At 59.0% G+C, this 24,824-nt stretch overlaps 2 protein-coding genes across 5 annotated transcripts in view; one reads left to right on the top strand and one right to left on the bottom strand.

Moving 5' to 3' along the window:
- Positions 1–3,053, top strand: part of PACSIN1 (protein kinase C and casein kinase substrate in neurons 1) — a 57,575-nt gene extending 54,522 nt beyond the window's left edge. For all 3 annotated transcript variants that reach the window (XM_025862536.2, XM_073884820.1, XM_073884819.1), the window contains one exon: positions 151–3,053. In XM_025862536.2, coding sequence (XP_025718321.1) covers positions 151–260 — 110 coding nt within the window. In that variant the 3' untranslated portion in view covers positions 261–3,053. The remainder of the gene's footprint in view (positions 1–150) is intronic.
- Positions 3,054–5,707: 2,654 nt separating this feature from the next.
- On the bottom strand, positions 5,708–23,628 carry SPDEF (SAM pointed domain containing ETS transcription factor). 2 transcript variants are annotated; one of them, XM_073884887.1, is made up of 6 exons: positions 23,500–23,628; positions 12,538–13,002; positions 10,224–10,421; positions 8,935–8,982; positions 8,676–8,822; positions 5,708–6,735 (listed from the first exon to the last, which is right to left on the bottom strand). In XM_073884887.1, exons 2-6 carry the CDS (start codon positions 12,971–12,973, stop codon positions 6,557–6,559), a joined length of 1,008 nt encoding a protein of 335 aa, XP_073740988.1. In that variant the 5' UTR covers positions 12,974–13,002; positions 23,500–23,628; the 3' UTR covers positions 5,708–6,556. The 2 variants fall into 2 exon arrangements, with proteins under 2 accessions (XP_073740988.1, XP_025718033.1); XM_025862248.2 differs by lacking the exon at positions 23,500–23,628 and adding an exon at positions 23,019–23,404.
- Positions 23,629–24,824: the final 1,196 nt, after the last annotated feature.

Raw genomic sequence — 24,824 nt, 5'->3', positions numbered from 1 at the left:
GGCTGGTCTCCCAAGCGGCACTGGAGCAGTCATGGGAGGGATTGGGGTTGGCCCAGAATAATGGTATCGGAGAGCTTACCTAGCATTGTGGGGTTGGGGGTGGCTCTCTCTGAGCCCCTGTCAATGCGCTCCTCTGTGTCCCCTTCCTAGGAGATGAGCTCACCAAGCTCGGCGAGGAGGATGAGCAAGGATGGTGCCGCGGGCGGCTGGACAGTGGGCAGCTGGGCCTCTATCCCGCCAACTATGTGGAGGCCATCTAGCTGCCTGCTCCCCTCCACACCACCCCTCACTCCTCGTCCACTGCCTCCCCTCCCTTCTCTCTCTCGTCCCTCTTCCCTCGCCATAGAGTTCCAGACATATTTTCCGATCAAGCTTTTATTTTTTTAAAAGTCAAAACAGAACAAAACAAAAAATACAGAGACAGAAGCATTTGCAGGGCCGCCTGGAGGCCAGGGTGGTGGGACTCGGGGTGATGGCCCCAGGGTAGGTGAGGGTCTTAGTACTTAGCCCAACAGAGACATTGCAACATCTGCTCTTCAGATCCCACCAAAGAATCTCCTGAGCCCTGAGGGTTGTCTCCCGGACCCTTCTCTCCTGCCTCACTCCCCAGAGACTACGCTTTCCACCCCTGCCCCCCCCACCCCAGGTTGCCAGTGTCTGTCCCCCTCCTCTTCTCTGGGCCTGGTTTTCTGACCTCTTCCTTCTGCCCCACCATGCTCCCCTCCCTCCACCACCCCACTGTCAAAGGCCTCCGCTCCAGACCCCAGAGAAGGGGGGGGCCTCCCAGTCTTTAGTCTTCCGTTTTGCCCTGGGGAGTACCCTTCTCCTAGCCCCACCCCTAAGGACTGGTGGGGCTGGAGGAGGAATGGTCACTCTCTTCTACCATAGACATTTCCTGGGATCCCTAGACTCCCCCAGACATGACAAGGGGAGAGCTGGAGGTGGTGACAGTGTCACCGGGGTGTAGGAGGGTGAATGAAGAGGGGGCAGGCCCTCGGTCCTCTCAACACCAGGCTCAGCTGAGGAACCAAGACCCTGCTGGGGCCCTTCTTTCCGGCTATCAGCAAATTTGGGCACAAGCTCTTAGAGCCCTACCCCGCAGTCACTTGCAGAAACCCTGCCCCCCTCTCCTAAGTCCTCAGGCAGGGGGAGAGGCCGCAAAGCCCAGGGCAAAGCCAGCAACAGTAGCAGCCTCCTTCCATTTCCTGGGGAGGAGGGCACCTTGCCCACCCACCTCCCTCCCTCCACGTGCATCTAAAACCGCAGATTCACTAGGTTCAGCCAGCCTCTAGGAGACAGACAGCCTTGTGGCCTCCCATCCCTCTCTGCCTTTCTCTGGCCTTCCCGAGAAGACACTGCAAGGCCCAAGGGGATCTCCAGCCTGGAACCATCAGGAACACTGTAGCGCCAATGGGAAAGACATGGCTTTGGAGGAGGGAGGAACCGAGGCTCTCTGGAGCAGAACTGTCCCATGTCTTTCTTCCTTGTCCCCTCCTCCCCAACCGGCCCTTGTCCCTGGAGCAAAATTCCCCCAGCTGACAGCCGCTCCAATATCTCTAGGCCTGGGTCTCAGTGAAAGGACTTTTTGGGGAGGGGGAGGTAGGGGAGGCAAAGGGCCTGCCCAGAGCTAGAGTGTTTCCTGGGGTTGGTGAAGGAAAGCAGTGTTGGGTTACCAAGTAGTAGTACCACGTTCCAGCATCTCCCACACATGTGGGCACAGGGTCTTGGGAAGCAGACCAGGGCAGGACAAAAGCTCAAGGGCACGGGGGTTGGTGGGGGGGAATGGCTGGAAGGAGGAGTCTCTCTGGAACCTCTGGGGCGAGGCCCCGGGACTTCTTGTAGCTCGAGGAGAGCTTCTGGGCCTTAGGACTGCAGACACCCTACCTGCCCCCTTCCACAGCACCTGGCTCCCGGGGCCTCCAGATAAAGACAGTGTGATACCCCAGCCCTTCCGGTACCCCTCAGTCCTCTTTTGCTCCCTGCTTCTTCTCCCAACACTCCACTGATGGGTCGTGGACCCCAGCCTCCAGACCCTGACCTTGTTCATGTGTGCCAGAGGATCCTGGCAGACTCTGGCAGGGGCCTCAGCGGGCCAGGCCTCCCTCAGGGCCAGGGGAGTTGGAGGGTGGCGATGATGGCACCCCAGGGACAAGCAAACTTCGCCCCCCATCCCGGACCCCCATTTCCTGTCACTGTCTGCTCTCTGGGCATCTGCTGCAGCCTGAGATGTGCCCTAGGCCCCTCAGAGCCCAAAGCAAGATTTCGGGGGCCCTCTGCCCTCCCAACTCTAGACCAAAAGCCTCTTCAGCCTCTCCTCCAGGCGGGAGTTGAGGTTGGGGGCCTTTGACCTTTACCACGTACCCTTGGAAGGCAGGAAGCTGGCACATCCACGCCTTGAGGCCGGGGCTCCCCCTCTCTGTGCCGGTAGCTTTCTTGCACCTGGGGAGGGTCTGGTCCTGGCTGGACCCCAGACCTGTCCCCTCAGCACCGCAGCTCCCCACTCCGGAGCAGGGACTTGAAGTCCCATTCTTTCTGAGCAACCACCTCCACGGCCCGGTTTGGGACCACTGTCTCTCAGTCCCCAGGCTCTTCAGGACCCCGGAATGGGAGGGTCTCCCACCCGGCAGTCCCCCCCTGAGCCCTAGGGGCCCAGCCCCACCTGTCAGTGCTGGTGTCGGGGCACTCACCCCCGAGCGTGGGGGCCACGCCCCTCGCTGTGCCCACCATCTCTCGTAGCCCCCTCCCCGCACCCTCAGTGCTGCACGGGTCTGCCCTGTGGGGCTCGGCGACTCGTGTGTTTTTGTCCCTAGTTAACCACCGTTCTGCGGCCTGGCTCTGCCGGGGGCCGGGGCTGCCCTGCCACCTGCCATCTGCTGCCCTAGGCTTCCTGATTCCATTAGTCCGACACTTGTGACCCTCCGAGAAGTGCTGTGGTCTCAGCAATGCACCTGTTTTGTACATGATCGTGTAATTTAAAGGTATATAAATACAAATATATATCTATCAGTTGTGATTGTATGACTGTGGATAAAATCCAGAACTGTGTCAACCTGGCTGGACGTGGTCCTCTTGAGTCTTGTGTGTCTTTCGAACTCTCTGGAGTTATCCGTGGTTGGGAGGTATGTCGGGGAGGTGGTGCCCAGCATGCCGAGTGCTGTCCTGGCTGACTGCCAGTGGGCTGGAGGACTGAGGGCTGGGTCCTAACCTTCCAGGGCCCTGAGCCCTGTCTGCACAGGGCGGGTGACGGATGGTCTCTGAAGCTCCTGAGACTGTGGCCCTAGGGTTCTGGGAGCCTGGTGATGAGCACTGACCAAGAGCGCTAGAGTTCCAGGGTGACCCCTAAATAGGTTTTAATTTTTATTTATTTGTTTTTAAGATTTTATTTATTTATTAATTTGAGAGAGACCAGCAGGGGCATGGGTGGAGTAGAAGGAGAGGAAGAAGCAGACTCCCCACTGAGCGCAGAGCCCCATGTGGGGCTCGATCCCACGACCCTGAGATCATGACCCGAGCTGAAAGCAAGAGTCAGAGGCTAACCCACCCAGCCACCCAGGTGCCCCAAGGGAGACAGAATCTTAAGCAGACTCTGTGCTGAGCACTGAGCGCAGAGCCCCACAGGGGGCTCGATCCCACGACCCTGAGATCATGACCCAAGCTGAAAGCAAGAGTCGCATGCTCAGCCCACTGAGCCACCCAGGCACCCCAGGTTTTAGTTTCACTGTAAGAGTGACTGCTGAGGCCTGTGGCTCCTGGTTGTTCACAATCCCAGCTCCCTGTTGTGTGACATCAGATCATGTCACGTTTTTCCTGTGTCCTGCTCGTCCAGCGACAGCATTTCTGTGAGGGACCCCGGGGAGGGCTCCTCCAGGAGGATTGCTCAAGGGAGTGGGCAGGACTGAGGAGGCTGTGGGCTCTCAGCGCTGATGTGCCAGGCCCTCACTCTGCCCCAGCCCTGCTTCCAGCCTCCCCACCCGCAGCCAGATCTCCTCTGGGCTGGGCAGGAGTCCCAGGTGGCCGGCCAGGTCTGCGCCAGTTCACTGCATCCTCACCTGCACCCCAGCCTCAGCTTCCCCCAGTCAGGTCGGATAGCTCTCCAAGACCCCTCTGGCCCGGGCAGCCTGGCAGAGCCTTGACACAAACCCATGATTCAAAGCAAATGTCCCACAGCCCCCCTTGCCCTTGCTGCTCTCCCCTGGCCTCTGGACAAACGGGGAGAATAGGTCAAAGGGGGGGTTGATCTGTTCACCACCCCATGTCCTTTATCCCCCAGATCCAGCATGAGTGACCAGCCCCTGGTTTTAGCCACACAGAAGACCCTTCAAATAAAGACCAAACTTGGCCTTATTTGTGCAGGCTCTTGCATGCAGTCGTGGGGAGCCCTGCAGGAGGGTCTGGGGAAGAGTGTCAGGGAATACCTGGGCTGGATGGAGTTCTGACGGGCAGGTGTTCGGAGGAGGAAGAGGAATTTGGAGTTTGTTGTCAGCACACGAGGTGTCAGTGGATGGGTGTGTGCCTGCCAAGGGGATGTGTGCCTCGTGGCAGAGCCTCTCAGCAAGGAGCTGCCTCACCCCACCCCCCAGAGCGCCCCTTTCTGGAGGAACTCCAGCTCCCCACTCCTAGCCAGGAATCCCCCTTCCTTTCCTCCCTCCCAGCCCCAGCCTGAGACTCCAAGCTGCTCCAGGCCCAGGTCCAGCTGGGGGCACGCAAGCAGGTGGCTCCGGGGACTCCGCTAGGGGCAGGGCAGGAAGGCTGGAGACAAAACCAGTTCAGCAGAGCTGAGCTGAGCGCTGGCTGGGGTCCCAGGCGGCCCCCTTCCTGGGAGGAGGCAGACAGCCGGGGGCCCAGGAGAGGCACAGGCTTGGGGCAGGGCCCCCTCCTCCTGCCAGTCCAGTCCCAACTGACAGATGCCAAGGTGTTGTTTGCTCATTGTCAGGAGTAAACTTTCTTCTGGAGACAATAAAATTGCTGGGAGCAGAAGGCAGCAGTATGGGGCAGCATTTAACCCTCAGTGGTCCGGGCAGTGCTGGCTGGCTCCCAGTCCCGTCTCCTGTGAGCCTGGCATCAGAAGTGGAGGGTTATGGAGGCGAAAGGTGGTGACCAGTCACAGAGCAAGAGGCATGGAGGGGCAGAGAGAGCATGGTCATTGTGGGTTCAGTGCTTGGTTCTGCCACCGATTGGCTGTGTGACTCTGAGTAAGTCACTTAACTGCCCTGAACCTGTTTCATTGTCTGCAGAAGAGCAGAGTAGCCCCTACCTCACAGTTTTGTTGGGAAGGTTAATGACAAAAAAGCAGTGGAAGCACCTAGTATGTAGTCGGTCCTCAGGACACGGGAGCTGGCTGAACAAATGTGGGGGAGCTGAGACATGCTGCCCCCCCGGAGAGTGGGTGGGAGGTCCCCATCTCCCCCAGCGCACACGCGCACCCACACACATTCTGACCCCCACCTCTTCCCATCGGTGTGGGGGGCTTCGCAGGGGGCATTGCAAATGTCTGTGACTCTCTCCGAGAGAGACACCACAAACAAGCCAACCTCTCTTCCACCCCGTCTGCTGCTGCAGAGCCAGGGTCCCACGGTGGGGGCTGAAATGCCCACCCTTTCCTGCACCCCTGCCGTCCCATCCCAGAGCCCCCCTCGCAGAGACAGGGGCTCAGGCACCCACCCCGTAAGAGGGTTAGCACCCTGGCCACCGCAGGCAGAAACCCCGATCTACAGCAGAGCAAGAGGGTGTGGAGAATGTTGCTTTCTCTCCATTCCAAAGTAGGGGAGACTCCCCCCGGCTCCAGTCCTGCTCCTCCTCCCTTTCGGCCCCCACCTGGGAGGGGGGAGGAGATGAGGGCCATTCCAGCCCCTCCTTGGCCTTGACGGCTCACTGCCCCTTGCCTACAGCTTCTACCAATCAATGATCCCTTTCCTTGTGGGCTCAGCTTGATGCTGCCTCCCCCAGGAAAGCCTCTTTTAACACCCCCCCCCAAGGCCACTGTGACCACAACCACTCTGAACATTGGTGGCCTCAGGGATGTGCCACTCACTTGCTGCGCAGACAGTGGGGTTGTGTTGGTTCTCTAATATCTTTATTACGCGTTCCCAGGAGCACCCCTGGCTCCCCAACTCAGGGGTGCAAACATCTCCCAGCACCACGCCAAGCATGGTGCAGAATGGGTGGCAGGGAGCACTGGACTGCGAGTGGCCTTGGCTAAGTCACTGCCATCGGCTGGCTCTGCTCTGGAAATTCTGGGGTCAGAGACTGGGGTGGAGGGACGGCCTTCCCTGGGGAGCCGTGAACACTGAGGACTGCCCGGGCTCCTTCCATCCTCCAGTGGACCAGGTACGTGAGCCGTCAGGCCCGAGGAGGAAGCACCCCCACCCTGGGGTCCCTTGGGCCCTGGAGAGCTCACTTAGCCCCCGGGGAGCTGTGGGCTGCCCCCTCCCTGACCTTGGACTCCGATGCCAGCCGACTGCCCTCTCCCTCAGCTCAGGCTCTGGCAGAGGTAGGGACGGGCAGGAGGGAGGGTGGGCGAGGGCGAGTTTCAGGCCTAGGGCCTGGCCCGCAGCCCTCAGATGGGGTGCACAAACTGGTAGACGAGGCGCTGGGAGATGTCCGGCTTCCGGATGATGCCCTTCTTGTAATACTGGCGGATGGAGCGGCTCAGCTTGTCGTAGTTCATGGCAGGCCGGTTCTTGCGGATGCCCCACAGCCGGGCCACCTGGGCGGAGTCCTCGATTTTGAAGATGCCTGAGGGAGCAGGGGGGGTGGCGGGGGGGGGGTGTCAGAGAGAGCCAGCCGTGCAAGGTGTGGAGGGGCAGTGTCAGGAGGGTAAAAGACCAAAACCAACAGGTCAGACTCAGAAAGCCAAGGAGGCCAGTGTCAGCAGGGAGCAAGTACCAGGCTGGGGAGGCCATAAGACCTAGTCCCAAGTTTGTGCTGAGGGTCAAAGGCATCCGTGCAGAGTGCGTCACGGGGCCCAACAAAATGGCAAAGCTACCCTGGAGTCACCAAGGGTGAGCCTATGCCCATTAGCGGGCCTGGCCCCAGCTAGCCTCTGATCCCGCCGCGGGGTTGGCACACCGGACCCAGAAGCCCTCCGGGGCTCTGCACTGTGCCCACGGCCCACCTGTCAAGGTCGTCCCCCCCTCCACCCCCGCCGCCTTCCCCGGCTGATGCCAAGCCTGAAAGAGCTCTTTGCTGGCCTCAGACATTAAGCCAGCACGGCCCTTTCTGGTAGGATCCATTCAGAGCAGGGGGTGGAAAGAGAGAATTTGGAGCCAGGCTGACCTGGGTTTGAAGCCTGGCTCTGCCATATTCTACCTTTAGAAGCTGTCTGAGGCCCCTTTCTCCAATCGGTGGAGGGGGTGGTGGCGACTACCATTTGTTGAGTGGTGACAGAGAGCTTACAGCGGAGCCTGAAGGAGCTGCCCCTTGTGAGGAACTATTACACTGTTAACACCCCAGTTCTCCTGGCAAACCCAGGCCAGCACACCCCCCTCCAGGAAGCCTTCCCAGATCACTCTGCCCTCCCTGATCTCTTTTCCCTCAAAATCTACCATGGAACCATCTCCCTGAGGACCGGCTCGCATTAAGTCTCAAATATACACGAGGGTTACAGCCCCTTATGCAGGAACTTCGCTCCACCCCCTCTAACCCCGCTCGTCCTTCCCACTCAGCCCAAGTCACCTCCCCCATGAAGTCCTCCTGGACCAAGACTCAGCTGCCCCCATTGCCCCATCGAAGCCCCGACATGCTCTGTAGGCCAGCTCCTTTCACTGCTAGCTCTCCCACAACACTGCAGATCCCTCAAGGATGGGGTGCAGCTGAATCCTCCCTAGACCGTCGGGACACTAATTCTCTGTAAATGTTTCCTGGGCAAGTGTGGACAGAGGTACTCAATGAAGGGTTGTTGGATGAATGGATCCGGTCCATTTTATAGATAGGAAGACTGAGGTCCCGGTACCCGTAGCTACAGATGACAGGACGGGGCCTAAAACCCAGGTTTCTTGACTCTGAGTGTTTTCCAACACACACACACACACACACACACACACACACACACACATACACACACACACACACCATCTAGTCCTGTCCAATGAGGTAACCACTTGCCATATGTGGCCCTGAGCACTTGAAATCTGGCAAATCTGAATTGAGATGGGCTGTAAGTGTAAAATACACACCAGATTTTGAAGACTTAGTAAGACTATCTCATTAATAATTTTATATTGATTATATGTTGAAATTTTAATGTTATAATATTAGATTAAATAAAAGTATTATTAAAATGAAATTCACCTGTTTAAACATTTTTATAATGTGGTTACTGGGAATTCTAATACTGCCTATGTGGCTCGCATGAGGTTTCTCACTGGACCCCAGCAGTCTCCCTGGTGAAGCTACAATGTGTTGCAGGCAAAGACTGTGTCCAATTCTCAGCCCAGTTTGAAGCCCTTAGTATGTCCCGGGCACTGTGTGGAGCCGGGTGTCCTAAATAAGACAGAGCTCGGCCGGGAGACAGAGGCGGACACGAACGCACACAGACCCCGGGCCAGGCCAGTGATGGCCCGGTGTCTGGCATTCAGGGCAATGGTGGGGGTGGCTCCCCTCTGCCCAGCCCCCAGCCCCCCCCCCGTGCCTGGCACCTGGTGGGGGCCAGCAGGGCCCCCCCCCCCACTGCTCACCCTTCTCCTTGTTGAGCCACCGGATGAAGCGGCCATAGCTGTGGGGCTTGAGCAGCAGCTCCTTGAGGAACTGCCACAGGTGGATGGGCTGCCCGGAGCAGGATGAGTCCACCTCGCTGTCGGTCCAGCTGTCCTCGCTGGTGGAGGCTGGGCAGCCGGGGAGGGTGGCAGTGAGTGGGGGGGCCCCCTGCTTCAGGGGCAGCCATCCCTCAAACCCGGCCCCCAGGCCTCTGGCCCCTCCCTGCCGGCCCTGGCTCACCGCAGTAGTGGACGGTCCCGGGGGAAGTCCTCTCTTTCATCCAGGCCGCTGCAGGGCAGGGAGAGAAGGCTGGAGACCCAGGGCAGACCCCCAGGGTGGAGGAGGGGGCTTGGGGGGTGGGACTGTGGGGCCACAGAAACTGCCCCCTGTGGCCAAGCAAGGGGGCATGGAGGCAGCCAGCTTCTGCCCCCATCACCACCTGGCTCTTAGCCGGGCACGGACTGCTCCTACCCTTGCCTGTCACTGGGCTGGGGCGGGACACTGGTCCCTACTGGTCATACGAGTGGGTCCCGTGCCTAAGGGCAGGGGCCTTGACTCACGGAGCAAGCACTGCCTCTTCCAAAGCACGTGGCTCTGTGTGGGGCACACAGTGGGGGGAGGGGAGACGATTTCAACGTGGTCGGCACACAGCCATTAGCAATAGGGCGGCTGTAGAGATATTGATGGGGGAACAAGATCCAAGATACACGAAGAGCAGAACAGTGTGATACTCCGGTGCTATTCATATTAAAAGGGGTGAAAACCACGCATGTATATTTGCTTGCTGTGTGCATAGACTCTCCCCAGCAACGTGCCCAAGAAACTGGTAACTGTGGTTGCCTCTAGGGAGGGGGGCTGGGGGTCAGGAGTGAGCGGGGAAATTACTTTTCATGGTACTATTTTTCGCTATGGTCTTTTAAAATATTTTATTTATTTATTTGACAGAGAGAGCACAAGCAGGGGGAGTGGCAGGCAGAGGGAGAGAGAGAAGCCCGCTCCCCACGGAGCAGGGAGCCCGATGTGGGGCTCGATGTGGGGCTCGATCCCAGGACCCTGGGATCATGACCTGAGCCGAAGGCAGACACTTAACTGACTCAGCCACCCAGGCGCCCGCTTACTATGGTCTTTTTAGAAATCATGCACATGTATGACCTCATTACTTCTTTAATGAGAAACAACACAAAACAAACAAATGAAATAAAAAAAGGACAAAGGAGGACCTCATAGTACCCACGGGTCCCCATCAGCTGTGCTGGCCGTGTCCCCAGAGTGGAACTCCTACTTTTTAACTTCCCGCATGCCCTGCCCTAAGTTCTGTGGGCTTGACCGGGGCTGGGAGTGGGTTGGGGCTGGCGAGTTTGCCCAGGATCCCGTGGGGCTGAGATTTAGAACAGAGCCCAGACTGGGAGCAAGCAGCTGCCGGCCTAGCACAGAACAAGCCTGCCTGGTGTCCTGGCCCGACCGCCCACCGCCCTCGGTGTCCCGGGCCTGGAGCTGAGAAGGTGCGGCTCTCCCAGGCCATGCCCCACCTGATTTCCAGATGTCCAGGTGGGCGTGCAGCACGTCGCCACCCAGAGGGGAGCGCTGCCGGAACTGTTCCTCCGACATGGCACACAGCTCCTTGCCCCCCAACTCCTGGAAGGCTTTACCCACGGGCGGCAGCCGGTACTGGTGCTCTGTCCACAGGAGCCACTTCTGCACGTTGCCAGGGCTCCAGTCCACGGGGTCTGGGCAAGAGACACTCCCTCAGTTCCATGGGCTTCTCGTGGGGCGCCCCTGGGAACTGGAAGCAGCTTGTGGCCAGGACCCGGCCGGGTGAGAACAGGGCAGGCCAGACAGGGCCTGAGGGGCTCTGTGGAGGGGGCACCCGAGAAGAGAGGAGGGTGTGAAGGAGGAGTCAGGGCCCTAGAAACAAACTTGGCTCAGGGCAGGGTAGCCTGGGGTCTCTGCACCCCCCACCTCACCCGGACCTCAGGCCCCCCTGACTCCTCCAGTCCCTCCAAGGGGCCTTTCAGGAGGCCCCAGCCCTGGAGGAGAGAGTGACACTAAACCAGACACCTGAGCTTCTCTCTCAACTGCCTCTTGCCATACCCAAACACTTCAAGGGTTTCCTTCGAGGAACCAGAAAAAAAACAATACAACTAGGGAGGAGCCCTACAACCCCAGCCTGCCCCATGTTTTACGGATGAGGAAACTAAGGCACAGAGAGTTCTAGCCCCTGTCCAACACCCAACAAAGGGCTGCTCAGTGCATCTGCACTCAATAAATGAATGGCAGGGAATTGAGTGATCTGGGGCAGCTGTAGGCCTCAGAGGCCAGGAAGAGAGTCACTGGATGTCACTGGATGTCCCCCTGGGGAGCTGCTCTGGGCTGAGCCTGGCAGGGCACAAGGGGGAGGCCAGGCTGATGGGCATGGTCACAGTGGGGCCTCCAAGTGAACGCTGTGGTCTAAGCTGGTGCCCCAGCTAGGTGACCTGCAGGCTGGGCTGCCCCCACTTAATAAACCCATTTTCCTTTCCAAGGTCAAAGCAATTTGTTTCTGTCCCCATTGTTCAGAGGGCAGGCCCCTCCCTGGCCCGGTGTGGGAGAGGAGGCACCATGGGAACACCTCCAGGGGTGGGGACTGGCAGGGGCATTGGGTAACTGCAGGACTGGGGTAGGGCAGGACCTGCCTGGGCTGCGGAGCAGGGGGACACCAGCTGGGATGGTTGTGGGGAGGCGCTGGGCCTTGGCGACTCCAAGGAGGAGGGGCTGGGCCTGAGGGATGCCTGAAGACTTTTTGTGCGAAAGCAGCATGAGACTGAGATGCTCAAATGCCAGGACCCAGCATCCAAGGAGATGGGTCAGACCTGCCCAAAGCTGGAGAGACGATGTGGGAACAGGAGGCCTGGCAGCCTCTCAGCCCACAGCGGCAGCGCCATAACCACACTTTCCAGCTCCTGGCAGACACACAGGTGCCTGGACTCCTAATGCCCCCTCCTCATCAGAGCCCCCATCACCACCGGACCCGTGACACACTTATCTACGTGTCTCTGATCCGTTTCCCTCACTGTAATGTCAGCTTCATGAAGAAAGGGGCTTTTGTGTGGTGCTCACCACTCAATTCCCCCGTGCTAGGACAGGGCCTGGCATATTAAGAAGTTACTGTTTATTGAGCATTTACTATGTGCAAGGTGCCGTCCTAGGAACTGGGGATGTAACAGCAAACACAACAAGTGGAAATCCCTGCCCTGGGGGTGTGTACATTCCAGCGGGGGAGACACAGCAAATATGATAAATCAATAAAATACACAGGGTATCAGTACCTGCGATGGGAGAAGGCAAGCAGGGAGGAGGAGTAAGAGGTGGGGGTATGGACAGCAATTTCAATAGAGGCGTCAGGGAAAAAACATCAGAGCAGTACCATTTGAGTCAAGATCTGAAGGAGGCGAGGGGTGAGCCAAGTAAAGATTTGGGGGAAGAGCGTTTTAGATCGAGAGACCAGGAGATGCAAAGGTCCTGAGGTATGAGTGTCGTGGGAGCAGCGATGAGCAGGTGTGGCTGGAGCCAAGTAAATGAGGAGAGCATGGAGGTGAGTCCAAGGGGAGGTGGTGGGCCGGATGGTGTAGAGCTCGGATGCACTGCCCGCGGTAGTCAGGGCACAGAGAGGGTTGGAACCTTCCCAGGCGTACGGCTGCTACATGCTATGGGCTGACTGTATGTGCAGAATCACCAGCATCCTTGGGGCTGCTGAGGCTGGGCGGGGGGTGGCCGGAGTGCCGCAGGCAGCACCCTCGCCCCCGCTCGTGACCTCAGCCCTGCCGGTGCCCCACCTTACAGAGGTGGGCCCGCGGAAGGGCTCACCTGCAGTGATGTTGAGTAGCTTACAGGCCGTCTCGATGTCCTTAAGCACCTCGCCCACCACCATGGACTGCACCTGCTCCAGGGAGTGCTCCTCCAGCATCAGCCCACCCGGTGCCAAGTCCAGGCTGCCCCCAGGGGCTTGGCTGTCGATGACCGGGCACTGCTCAGGCTCCTCAGGTGGCTCCTCCCGAGCGCTGGCCCCGGGACCCTTGGCGGCCCAGCTGCTGTCCTCGGAGTACAGCATGTCAAAGTAGGAGAGGTAGAAGGCAGACAGGCCCTGCTCAGGCGTGGCAGGTGGGCTGGGGCGCCAGTCCCGTCTCTCGGGCCCCACCGCCCCTGCGGCCACCTTTTCCAGGCCTGTCCGCAGCACAGTGTCGGGGGGCGGCAGGAGGCGGCTGGGGGACACGCTGCTCAGGCCGGGGCTGGCGCTGCCCATGCCGCCGTCGCTTGGGCCAGTGGCTGTGTCTACAGAAATAAGAGAGCATGGAGAATCAGGTTCTGGCTGCTTCCCCGCCCTGCTGGGGGCCGCTAAGCTGGTTACGGGGTTGAGGGGCTCAGTGGGCAGTGGCTGGGCCTGGGAGAGAGTTGGGGCTTCTGGGTCATTGGGCAGTTTAGGACAGGATTGGGCAGGTAGGCTTCTGGCTGCGAAAGACAGAGGTATAAACGGGCAACTCCGTCACTCCCCGAGGAAGCCAGGTTGGCTGAAAGCAGCAAATCTTTACACACGTGGCGTGCTTAAAACAACCTTCTGAGGTCCTTGACCTCACTGAATCCTCACCCATTAGGTGAGGATTCCCATTAGGAGGCACCCATTAGGAGGCACAATTAGACCCATTTGGTAGATGAGCAAACTGAGGCCTGTGGACAAGGAGTCTTTAATGTCTGGGCCTCTGGCCCTGGGCCAGCCCATGCCCAGATCCCAGTCCACTGCCCTGTGGAGGAAGTTCCTTCTGAGAGCTAACCTCAATCTTTCTTGCTATAGCAGAGCTTGTTTTCTTTTATTCTTCCCTTAGAGAGGGTAGGGAAGGGAGAAGGTCACCATCACCTTCACCTTCAGGTGAAGGAAGAACGGAGCAAGTGAGGGGTGTGACAGGGTAGAATCCCCTTACAAGTCAGGGAGGCAGACCCCTTCCCCTCCAACAGGGTCATCTGGGGGGTACGAATAAATTTCCAGCTGAACACCGCTGAGGTAGTCACTGAACAACACCACACCCACTCAGGCCTGGGTTTCTGGCCCTCATCCCACCTCACGCTCCCCACAAATGCTGCCCCAGCCCCTCTCCGCTCCCAGGGGCTCTCTCATTTCCCCACGCTGCTGCGCAGACCTACAGGCCCAGCATGGGGAGGGGGAGCGGAGGGGGGATGCTGGTGTGGGGGCAGAATGGGAGTCAGGGAGGACGAGATCAGGGGGTGGTGAGAAGGCCCATGCTCTGGGGAATGACAGAGGCCCCCAGCGACTCAGATACCCACTCCTCCTGCTGCCCCAAGGCCCCCCAGGGGGCACCATTTGGCCTCAACACAGAACCAGAGGCCTCTTTCCCCATCAGTCATGCAGGCTCTGCTTTGCCTCTGGGCCCTTTCTCTCTGAACCCCTTATTGGAGTAGGCAGCTTGGGTGAGTCAGGGACTCAGGAGATGTACACACACCAAGGCACCCGGCTTTCGGGGCTGTTCCTGTGATCTGTGGGCCCGGGACTCAAGTCCCGGTGGAAGATTATCAACATATACATGCCCCCAATAAAATCAGCATGGAGAAAAGGAACAGATAAACCTGTTAAGGGCAAGTTAACGTGTGTTCGTAAAGCCGTGTTTCTCACAATGTGGTGCCTGGACCAGCAGCAGCACCTGGGAACTTGGTAAAAATGCAGATTCTCAGGCCCGCCTCAGAGCTACTGAATCAGAAGCTCGGGGAATCCCCGAGGCCTTGGGGGTGATTCTACACTTGTTCACGTTTGAGAATTGCTGCTTTAAAGGCATCCGGCCAGTAAGAGGGAGAGGCTTTAATCAAAGGACTGGTAGGCTCTCCTGGGGGCATTTACTGTGCCACACTGGGACAGGGAGTGGGGCTCCCTGCCCATTACGAGTCACCCCGTGGGACTGACCCGCTTAGCCTCGGTGTGCATTTGCCCTAAAGAACCCAGTTGGGAAGATACTTCTGGCTTCTTGGGGGCTGCAGCTAGCCCATTCCACACCTTCAAATATCTCAGCACATGGTGATCTTTCTCTCCGGATAGCAGTTTGGTGAATGGAGCCCAAGTGAGATTTCAACCCCCTCTTCTCCCCTCCCTTGCACAGTACCCAACCTTCCCAACTGTACATGGCAGCCGTGTAGTTTCCTGTGGCGGAGAGAATGCCAGCAAGAGAGCATGGTGTTCCCTTTGATTTCGACTCTCCCTTTCAAGGGCTCCTTTAAGTGACAAGGAAGGAAAGGTCAGGGTGGGGTGGGGTGAGCAGGGAAGGAGGGGGACTGGGGTTGCGGGGGACAGAGGGCAGGCCTGGAATCATTTCAAGGCCTTCTGTGCAAACACACATGTGTGCTGTGGGCCCAACATTATTTACCCAGGCAGTGCCAACAGCCCGCTCTGCTCCTGGGTCCCTACCCCCTAGGAGGCCCCACCCCTGGGAGCCTCTCTTGGCCCTCCACCCCTCCCTCATCACCCTTACCTGCCTCCCGCCCCATCCACGTCCCCAGAACTCCCATGCCTGCCACGTTAGGACAGTCTCTGCCAGCACCCTGGGCCATATGCCAGGAAGACGGAAGCTTTTCCAAGAAGCAGGAGAACTCGCTTCCCTCATGGCCCTTCTGTTTGCTTGGCCGCAGCCACAGGTCGGATGGGAGGCAGCTGCTGTGTTTCGGGGCACCGTGGCATGAGGGGTCAGTGAGGATGAAGGGGCAGGGCAGCATTTGCTGGGCAGGGACTTGACGACACGGCCCTGATACACTGAGTGAGTGCCGCTTGCAGCCGTCCCTCCCTGGAGAGAGGCAGCCCTGGCCTTATTCTCATTCCTATTCCATGGACAGGGAAGTGAAGGTGCAGAGTGCTAAGTGATTTGCATCCAGGTCTTCGGACTCCCGGCCCAGGGCTCCTTCAGGGGCAGAGAATTCTCACCTCCTCCCCACTCCGCATTCCAGCTCCCCCCTCACTTTGCACCTAAATGCCAAGGAACCTGCTCTCAACCAAGGCTTGGTCCCAGCTTCCAACACCTCCCTGGTGAAAAATAAGTTAATAATTAACCATGCGGTGGGAGGAAAGATCTGACTGTCCGCAAGTGGGGAGGTGGTGGGGAATGCTCTGATCCCAGCAGCCCAGATCTGGGGGGACTTTGGTTTACTGGTCAGGGAGCCCAGCCTGTAACTCTAGCGTCTCCTCCAGGCTCCGGGGCCAGACTTGGAGGGAAGACAGAACTGCTCAGCGAGCACCTTCTATACCCCAAGCATTCATGCCCATTATCTCCCTTTCTGCCCACAACTCCGGGGGATGTGGGTTCGAGAGTGCCGGGTTATAGATGTGGACAGTGAGGTTCAGAGATCTTACGCAGCTTGCTTCTTGAAGTCCCCAGCTGGCCACATGCAGGCTCTGCTCATTGTGCCACACTCCCTCTGAGGCTTCTGCTCTGACCGGTCCATTTTCCCAGAGTCCTGCCTTCCTTCTGATTAGGCCACTTGATCCTCCAAAGTCCATTCCCACCCCACTGTCAAGCTCATTTCCCTTCAACACTCCTTCATTGGGCACCCCTGGGCTCAAAAACCTCCCATGGCTCCCTATGGCCCGCCTTGCACAATTCCAATGACTGGTACCCACCTCCAAGCCTACCTCCTACCCAGCCCAGAGTTGGAAGGGACCACACATTACGCGATCGTTTTGTAGATCACATATGGGGAAGGGATTCATTTGCTGGTTAGTGGCAGGGTCCGGACCAGAACCAGGGATCGATCGACACCATATCTAGGCTCTAATGACAATGGCATTTCTCCCCTGGCCCCAGTGCTGTGGACACAACATGGCCATTTTCTCTTGTGCTGCCATCCCCCTGCCCAATACGCCCCTTCCCTTTCATCACAATTCAGCCCAAAGCCCTCCGCCCCCAGGAGGCCCTCCCCAACAGTTTCCTCCTCTGACTTCCCAACTGTGCCATGCAATTCAGCCATGATTATGTTCTCAGGTTCTCCCGAGAAGACAGGTGTGCCCTGGGGAAAATGACATTCAGAGAGTGGCAAGGACGTGCCCACAGTCACGGCCGACCTCGGACCAAACTGGGGGCCTGCTGAACCTCAGGCCAAGGCTCCATAGGCCTAGGGTCCTGGGACAAGCCCTGTGTTTGCCAGATCCACATCCTTAGGACGGCAGGCCCGGCCCTCCCACCAGCCCCTGCTGGGCCCGAGGTGCTGCCCGTCTCCCGAGCGATGCTTCCAGCTCCCAAACCTCGAGTTGATCTTTTCTGGATTAAACCACACGTCTGGATTAAGGCTCAGCATGTCCTGGCTCCCTTCTGCCCCGGAGGCTCTGGCTCAGACTCCAGACAAAGGAAGTTTGGTAACAGCTGGTGGAGGCCAAGGCCCAGATACAGGGCCAGATCGGTGGGGCAGCGGCCGGACGGATTAGCCCCTTCTCCCAGCCCCTCCCACTTCCTCAGGGAGGCAGATCAAGGAGAGAGGGCAGAGGGACCCAGAGTCAGAGATTTGTAGCAGCTGTTTCCTACCACGGCCTGGTCTGTGGCCCTGCAACTCCTCTGCCTGAGCCTGTCTCCCACATCCTGCTCAGTCCCGGCTCCCAGATCTTACCCTGGCGAGGGACTGTGGGTGGGACAAATGTTCTTGAGCCCCTACCTCAATCCTGAGACCCGACCTCAGTCTGCCCAGAGCCCAGGACCCAGGCTGCAGACCCCAGTGTGAGGAGCACCGAGGGAGAGTGGGCGGGGCAGGGAGTGACAGTGCCTAGCACTGAGCTGAGGTGGCCTTTCTCCACCAAGTGGGGCAGACCTACTCAGGCTTGCCCACCGTCCTGGCCACCAGCCCCTCTCCCTCCAGGCAAGGGTCTCCTTTAATAGGGGAGCCAGGGGACTGTGGGGGTGTGACTAGGGCCTGGCCAGGAGCCATGCAGAGTGGGTCGGGGCACAGGGGCTGACCCCCCCAGTCAGCCGGTCAGCACCTTGGAGAGAAGCCGGGACTGCCCAGGCCGCAGGGAGTCTGGGGCCAGTGCCCAACGACCTGCCTGAGCAACGTGTTTGGCTTCTCTGAACCTCCCTGCCTCGGGACCCAGCCTCGCCCCTCTAACTTCTCACTCTTCCGCTCCTCCTCCTGTCCCCTCACTTCTCCTGCCACGCTCCTGCCCTCCATGGAACCCCAGCTCCCTTGCCCTTTGAAACTGCTCTTCAGACAAGCTCGACCCAAGAAAAGTACCCAGCCTTCTCCTTACTGACCACCCCACCGTCCAGAATGCCGCCTCTCTGCACGGGACAGGCCACCTTCCTGCCCAGAAAGGTGTCCCAGGCTCGCCACCTCCTGGCAGCCCCGGCCTTCCTCAAGCACCCCATTGTGCCCCTCCCCACGCACCTGCTGCCCCCGGGGTCTCCAAGGGCCGAAAGAAGGGAGGTGGGTCCCTGGAGGATGGCAAGAAGAGGACTTGCCTCTCGGGCTCCGCGTGAGAGCAGGGGACGCAGGTTTCTCCCAGGCCTCCTGGCTTTCTCCCACCTCCTCAGATCCCAGACCCGTGCAGGCCACGGGCTTTACTTTCCCAGGAGCCCTGCTCTCTGGGACGTTCGACTTCAGGAGCCAGTCAGTGGGCCCAGGCGGTATGTGTGGAGAACTGGGGGTGGGGGTGAGGCTCTAGGAATCAGGTACCACTGGCATCCAGACGCGCAGCCTCACTGACATGGCTCGAGACCCTGAGACAAGGTGAAGGCCAACTAAGTGAACAGCTTCGTCGGGGTCTCGCAGCCACCCCATGGGGCAGCCACTCTTCCTCCCACCTGACAGACATGGGTGCCGTGGTGACGGCGCACTTCTCTCTTTGCACGTGGTGCTGGGACTTGGCCCCTCTCAGCCCCTAGGGTCTCCCCGGCTGCCCACACCTGTCACCTCTGCTGAGGCCACCCACTGACCCAACCCCCTAGAAAGGGTGGGTGGCAGGGAAGCCTGCAGCCTGGGCAGGAACCCACCTCAGCCCCAAGCTCTCCCCTGTATTTTGAGTTTGCTGCTCCAAAGGTAGAGAGGGGTGTGTGGCCTGGGAAGAACCAGAGACCTCAGCATCTGGAGATGTGGGTCCCTGTCCTGCTCTGTTGGCGCTGTATGTGAGGCCCTGGGCAGTGCCTGGGGCCCTCTTCTGTTCTCAGGGCTTTTCTAACCCAGACACTGTCTGGATTCTATGATCCATGCTTCCATCTTGCCCCTCAGCCTGGCTTGGAAGGAGGATGGTGGAGAAATAGAGGTGGACACCAGAGACTCCCCTGGCGAGTAGAAACATAATTCGTGGCGGACATTTGGGCAGAATAAGAGGTGTGGCTGTGTCTTCCCCCTGCCTCCCTCCTCTGGAGCTGCTGTCCCGAGCCTCTGAGGGACTTGGCCCCGCCTTCTGACCAAGCAGGGACCCCGCCCTGCTGCCTCACAGATCGCCCTCCACGTGGGGTCCCACCCCAGCAGCAGCCCCTCCCCACTTCACGCAGGCAGCCAAGACCCCAGCCCAGACAAGTCCGGGGCTTGCAGCCAGTGACGCTGGGGTGGTGGGTCAGACCATGGCCCCAGTTTCCAGCCTTGTCAAGTTCAAGTCTTGTCTGACTTTCAGGGCTTTACAGAAACTCCAAATCACGTCTTCATTCAGCCCCTCGTTGAGCACATGCCTGGTGTAAATGAATTTCATGTCCCGGCACCCCATCAGGCTCCTTTGCCCTCATTCGGGGTCTCCACGCTCCGGCCCTGGCTGGGCGGCCGTGGGCAGCCAGGCCCCTGGGGGCGTGAGGACACAGGGCCGCACCCGGCTTCTGCCTATGGCACGGTGGTTCATCCTCGCAGCCTCCCTGTCGGTGACACAGGGACTCAAAAACGACTGTGTCTCTGGGGTTTGGCAGGACAGACTTTGTAATCTCCCAGAGGTGTGTGCACACACTTGTTCCCCTCCCCTCTGGTCTCACGTGCCTCGGCAGCTGCCCCCAGGCCAGGCGCGGTGCTGGAAAGGCAGCTTCCGAAACTTGAAACTCGGGCTGGGGAATCTATAAAATCTTGACAGGGCTGAGGGAGAAAAAGTGCCTTGAGCCCTAATCACGGGGCCAGGGAGCACACCTCGGGGCTTGGAGGGGGGCTTTCAGGACAAAGGGAAGGCACTCCAACATTGCAGTAAAGGATCAAAGTCCAGAATGAATTGTCCTGAGAGGTTAAGAACAGACATTGCTTCAAAAAGGGGGTTTAAATGGGCGGGGAGCTAGGGGGTTACTGGGACCCATCCCCATCTGTGAAGTGTAAGCAGGGACACATGGCCCTCCTGCCCTAGAGCCCGGGAAGGGGATGTGGGAGTCCGAGGCGGGACGATCTTGCTGCCCAAGAGCAGAGAGACCTAGGCCCCCACCCATGTCACTAGTCCCAGGCGCTGAGACGCTAGCTGGGCAGTCACCTCCAGACCCCTCTCCTGAATCCCAGAGCTGGAGGGAGGAGGCAGGGCTCCTCAAGTTCTGGTGGCGGCCGGAGAGAACTCACTGTCCCTCGCTAAGGTCCTGGGTGGGCTCTGGTCTGTCTGGTTCCCAGCAGAGTCACACTCAGGGCCCTGGCAGGGGAGGAGAGGTCAGGAGGGACGAGGAGGCTCACCCTCCCCCAGTCTGGAGGCCCCACCCAGCTGCCAAAAGGTGGGAGAGGAGAATCTGGCAGGGGGCACCTCCTGAGCTGGGAGTATGCAAACGAGGCAGGGGAAGGAGCCCAGCATTAAATGTCAGGAAGAGCCCAGGGCAACTCAGCTTGTGCAACGTTTGCTTTGGGGAGAGTTGTTCTACCTGACAGGCTGCTCCCTTGGCTGGGGGTGCAGGGTGGGGCGAAGAACGGGATGGGGGTGGGGCGGGGGCAGGGGGAGGGTCCCAGACCAGGTTTGAGCTCCATCTCCTTGCTCTCTAGCTCTGGGACTGGTGTAGGTGACTCGGCTTCCTTGGAGACTCAGTGGTCCTGTCTATTAAATGGGCTGTCAAGAGCATGCCTTAAGGGGTTATGAAGATTAAGGGCACTTGTGAACTGAGATGGGCTGAACATTCAGGAAGGCACCTGGGAGCAGGTGAGGGGATGGGGCAGGAAGAGGGGAGGGGAAGGTAGTGGGGTAAAGAATGAGGGGAACAAACGTAGAAGTAGGTGGTGATGGTGGGTGGAGCCTGGGGAAGAGTTGAGGTTGGCGGTGAGGAGGGCCCGGCCCTACCTGAGATCATCCTGCTCTCTAGCCCAGTCCGGAGCAGCTGCTGGCCTCACTCATCCCTCCCTGGCCTCTAGGAGGAGCCAGAGCCAGGGGACAGCCTAGGGGACAAGGCTGGGAAAGCACACATCTTAGAGCGCTGGCAAATCCAGCCGGCTAGCCTGCCCTCCACCAACTCCTATACAGCCTGCAAAACCCAACTCAGAGGGTGCCTTCCACGAAGCCTCCTTTAAACAGAGGAGGCCACCTTGTCTAAACTTCTCATTACACAGACAAGGAGCTACAAGTGCAGGGAGGAAAAGTGACTTGCCCAAGGTCACATACCGTGGGCCTTAAATCCATCTCTTCTTACCCTCCACCCAGAGCGTCTTTGTCCCTAGGTCAGTCTGAAACGACTTCCCCAGGTTACACTCAAGCTGCACCAAGTCATTTAAGCACAAAATGGGCCTCTGTTTCAGGCCTATTAACTTTACATTCGCAATGACCTCAGTGGTAAAACATGGCTTCTCCTGGTTTTGTTCTACTTATTGCCAGCATCACAATTTCGGATCATCAGTTGAGCACCTACTGAGTGCTCACCCTACTTCCTCAGGCTTCGTGGACAGAGGAGTTCCCATCTCATTCAGAGGGGCCTTGTGAAAATCGAATGGCATCACATTTTATAACTGGTATTTTATAACAGGTAACTCACAATAAAGTCTAGCAGGGGCTGAGTTTTTACCTCTGGGTCCCCCCATCGTGCCTGGAGCAGAGGAAATGATTGTCATTTCTCAAAGGGGAGGGTGGTTTCACCCCCTGAGAGAGCATCTCCACACCTCAACCTCCCCAGGGGCCCTGAGGACGCTCCCTCCCCCCACGTTTCTGTGAGTTGGGGGTGATGAGACCCTGCGTTGGGGAGTCCTCGACTCCGGCCCCACCCCCAGCTGGGCTGGGCCCTGGCAGGGTCCCACCCTTGGCTGGGGAGTCTCCTGCCCATCCCATCCACCACCTCAGGCGGGGGGTGGGGAGTGGGGGGCAGTTCAATGCCTGTTTGTTTTGTTACTCAGGGAGCAGCTGGTGCTGGGGAGATGCAGCTTTATTGGGGGTTGCTGTGAAGCTGTTTACTGGGGAGGTGGGGGCAGGAAATGAGGCCTAGTCCCGGCGTTGGCCAAGGAAAAGGAGAAAGACTTCCTGTCATACAGGGGACAGGCCACTTGAGGCCTGTGGCCTGGGTATGGGCCACTGGGTGGGTAAGGGGATCGAGGGCTGGCTCGGTGGGCCTGCCCGCTCCCCAACACACACACCCAGATAGATGCCCACGCACGGGTTAGCACACCCCGCCCCCCGCACAAATGCATGCACCCACACAATGTTTGTCCAGCCTCAGGGGAACCCCCAGACAGCCAGACCCTTCAGCTTTCCACCCTGTCATCACCACCAGCACTGCCCCTCCCCACAGGAGGCATCTGGTGAATCTTAGAAAGGAGCGTCTTCAAGGACTTCCTATTTTTCTCCTAGTGCACCCAACTGGGGCCCCCAGGCCATCAGCTCTCCTGGGTGCTCAACCCTGGGTGCTTTGCTTGGCAGCTCCCTAGACCACCAGGGTCCCGAGCCCACCACTGCCCTGCCCCAACCCCTGGCCTCTGGGCCTGTCCTCCCTGCTCCAACCTGGAGCCTGGTCCGGAGGCTCCGGGCTTCAGCAAGCCCCTGCCCACTGTGGTTGGGCCCCCAGCAGACCCTTCCCTTGGCAGAGCAGTGGCGGCCGGTGGAGCAGAAAGGTTGCCTGTGTTTTACTAGCCAAGCAGAACTGACCATGTCTTGGGGGCTGAGGCTCTGCCCCTGCAGAGTGGCCTCCCTTCAGGCTGCATAGGCAGGGCTCAAGGTATGGCCTTGGGGGCTCCCGCAGGCTCTGGGGTCAGCCCAGGGAAGCAGGTGGGCAGCCTGTGGAGGGGTGGGCCCTTCTGAGGGTGAAGGACCCGGATCACAGGGCCAGGAATGCCTGGGAGATTAGTTCTGAGCTCGCAATCCATGCCTCCAAATCCTGCCCCCTGTCACCCACCTCCCCACAGCTGGGAGGGCGCAGCCCCCACGGCAAGGTGCTCTGGGTTCCCACAAGACTTACCCGCTAGCTGCCTTGTGCCCAGGGAGTCGTCCACCACAGCACCAACCTCGGGGGCCCAGGAGAAGGTGTCGGCAGTGCGGGCCACGGCTGGGTCTCAGCCAGGCATCTGGAGGGGGGGGCAGCGGGACCAGGGGCCAGCAGGGCTGGGGGCAGAGGTGGTACTCGGGTGGGCCGCTGGGGGCCTGGCCACCATCCAGGGGTGGCCCTCTGAGATCTCGGGGCCCTGTGCCCCGTAGAGAGCCCTTTGCCCCCAGCCCAGGGCCACCTGTTGGCACGGTGGCAAGACCTAGCCTGAGGGGCTTACATGGAGGCCGTGGTGGGCTCAGGGGGCCAGGTCTGCAGGGCAGTGTGGACACGGGCAGAGTGCAGGAATGCGCTGGGAGGAAATCAAGCAGCTTGGAGATGAAGAGTTGGCCAGGCCTGATTTCCCATTATAAGTAATCCTTCCTTATTTACCTGAACAAATACGCTCCCTGCTTACCTCAGACCACAGGCGGGCTCCTGGTTAACCCTTGCAGGCCTCCCTCTCCTCGATGGGGGATCCACATGCTGGCAGCTAGAAAGCCCATTCATTCATTCATTCGTTCATTGGTTCATTCACTTACTCATGTTCATTAGCTGATGCATAGCTACTGAGTTTACGGTGTGTGCAAGGCACAGGGGATTCATCTAGAGGGACGTGGAACAGGACACTAGGAGGGAGGAGCCAAGATTGGGGAACAGATAAGCAAGTTCAGTGGAAAGTCAGAGCCACCCATGCCTTAGTGGAGGGCTGTGGAAGCACCCAGCAAGTCAAGTCAGAGAGGGCTTCCTGGAGGAGGTGCTGTCTGGCTCTCCAGGCCAGGGATGGAGGGAACTTCAGAGAACCCTGTGGAAAAGGACCTGAGGTTTGCAACGCGCCCCCCCCGACCCTGCATGCAGGGCCCATGCTCGCTGTGATGGGTGCAGGCCCGTGATGCAGTGGTGCTCAGGAAGGACTGGTAGCTCACTCTCCCGGGCCCAGAGCGGGGCCGGCCAGCTGCAGCTAGCTCTCCAACAGTCCCTGAAGGATGGAGGCCATGAGGTACCCACGCATGGCTCCTCCACCTCCATGAGTCCCAGGAGGACCACACAGCTGAGCTCTCGGCTTCCTCCCTGTCCTGCCAGGCGGGCAGGGCCTGGCTCTTCCTTCTCTGGATCACCTCAGAAAGGCAGCACACCCCTGCTTCCCCCATTCTGTCAGATGAGGGCATCTGAGATACTGTTCATTGCTGTTTTCTGACATCAAGGAACCGAGTGGCTGCCCACAGTGAGAGTATTCTAGGGCTGCAGGAAGATTCCAAGGCCTTCAGCACTAGCCCCCTCACCTGAACTGATACCCAGATTCTCCTACATCCGGTTGGACCTTTCACCCTGGAGAGCCCCGTGCTTGCCAGTTACGGTCACCGGCACCTTGGCGAGGACGCGTTTCCACAGTCAATCCCCAGAAAAAGTGGAAGTAGGGTGGGCCAGAGATAATACAAAGTCCTAAAATGGCTACCATCCCAGCCCTCCAGGGTTGATAAAAAGAAAGACCCCTGATGTCCCAGGCAGGACCTCCTCCAGAATGCCCTGTGCATCCCACTCCCCTGCCTGGCAGGCCGCTTTCCTCTCAGACTCCTGTGCCCTTCTCAGCACTGCAACGCAGTGCTAATATTGGCCATTGCTCAGGGAGCACCTACTAGGTGCCAGGCACTGTGGACACCCAGGAGATAAGGTATTCATCATCTGGTAAGCACTATAGCATGGGTAAGTACGGGAGTACCTCCCAGAGGTGCTTTTTCAATG

Source organism: Callorhinus ursinus, unplaced genomic scaffold (assembly GCF_003265705.2).
Source record: "Callorhinus ursinus isolate GAN/ISIS: 27379988/994484 unplaced genomic scaffold, GSC_fseal_2.0 scaffold59, whole genome shotgun sequence".
Taxonomy (NCBI): domain Eukaryota; kingdom Metazoa; phylum Chordata; class Mammalia; order Carnivora; family Otariidae; genus Callorhinus; species Callorhinus ursinus.
The sequence above is the reverse complement of the archived record's forward strand: the minus strand, read 5'-3'. Positions and strand labels throughout refer to the sequence as shown.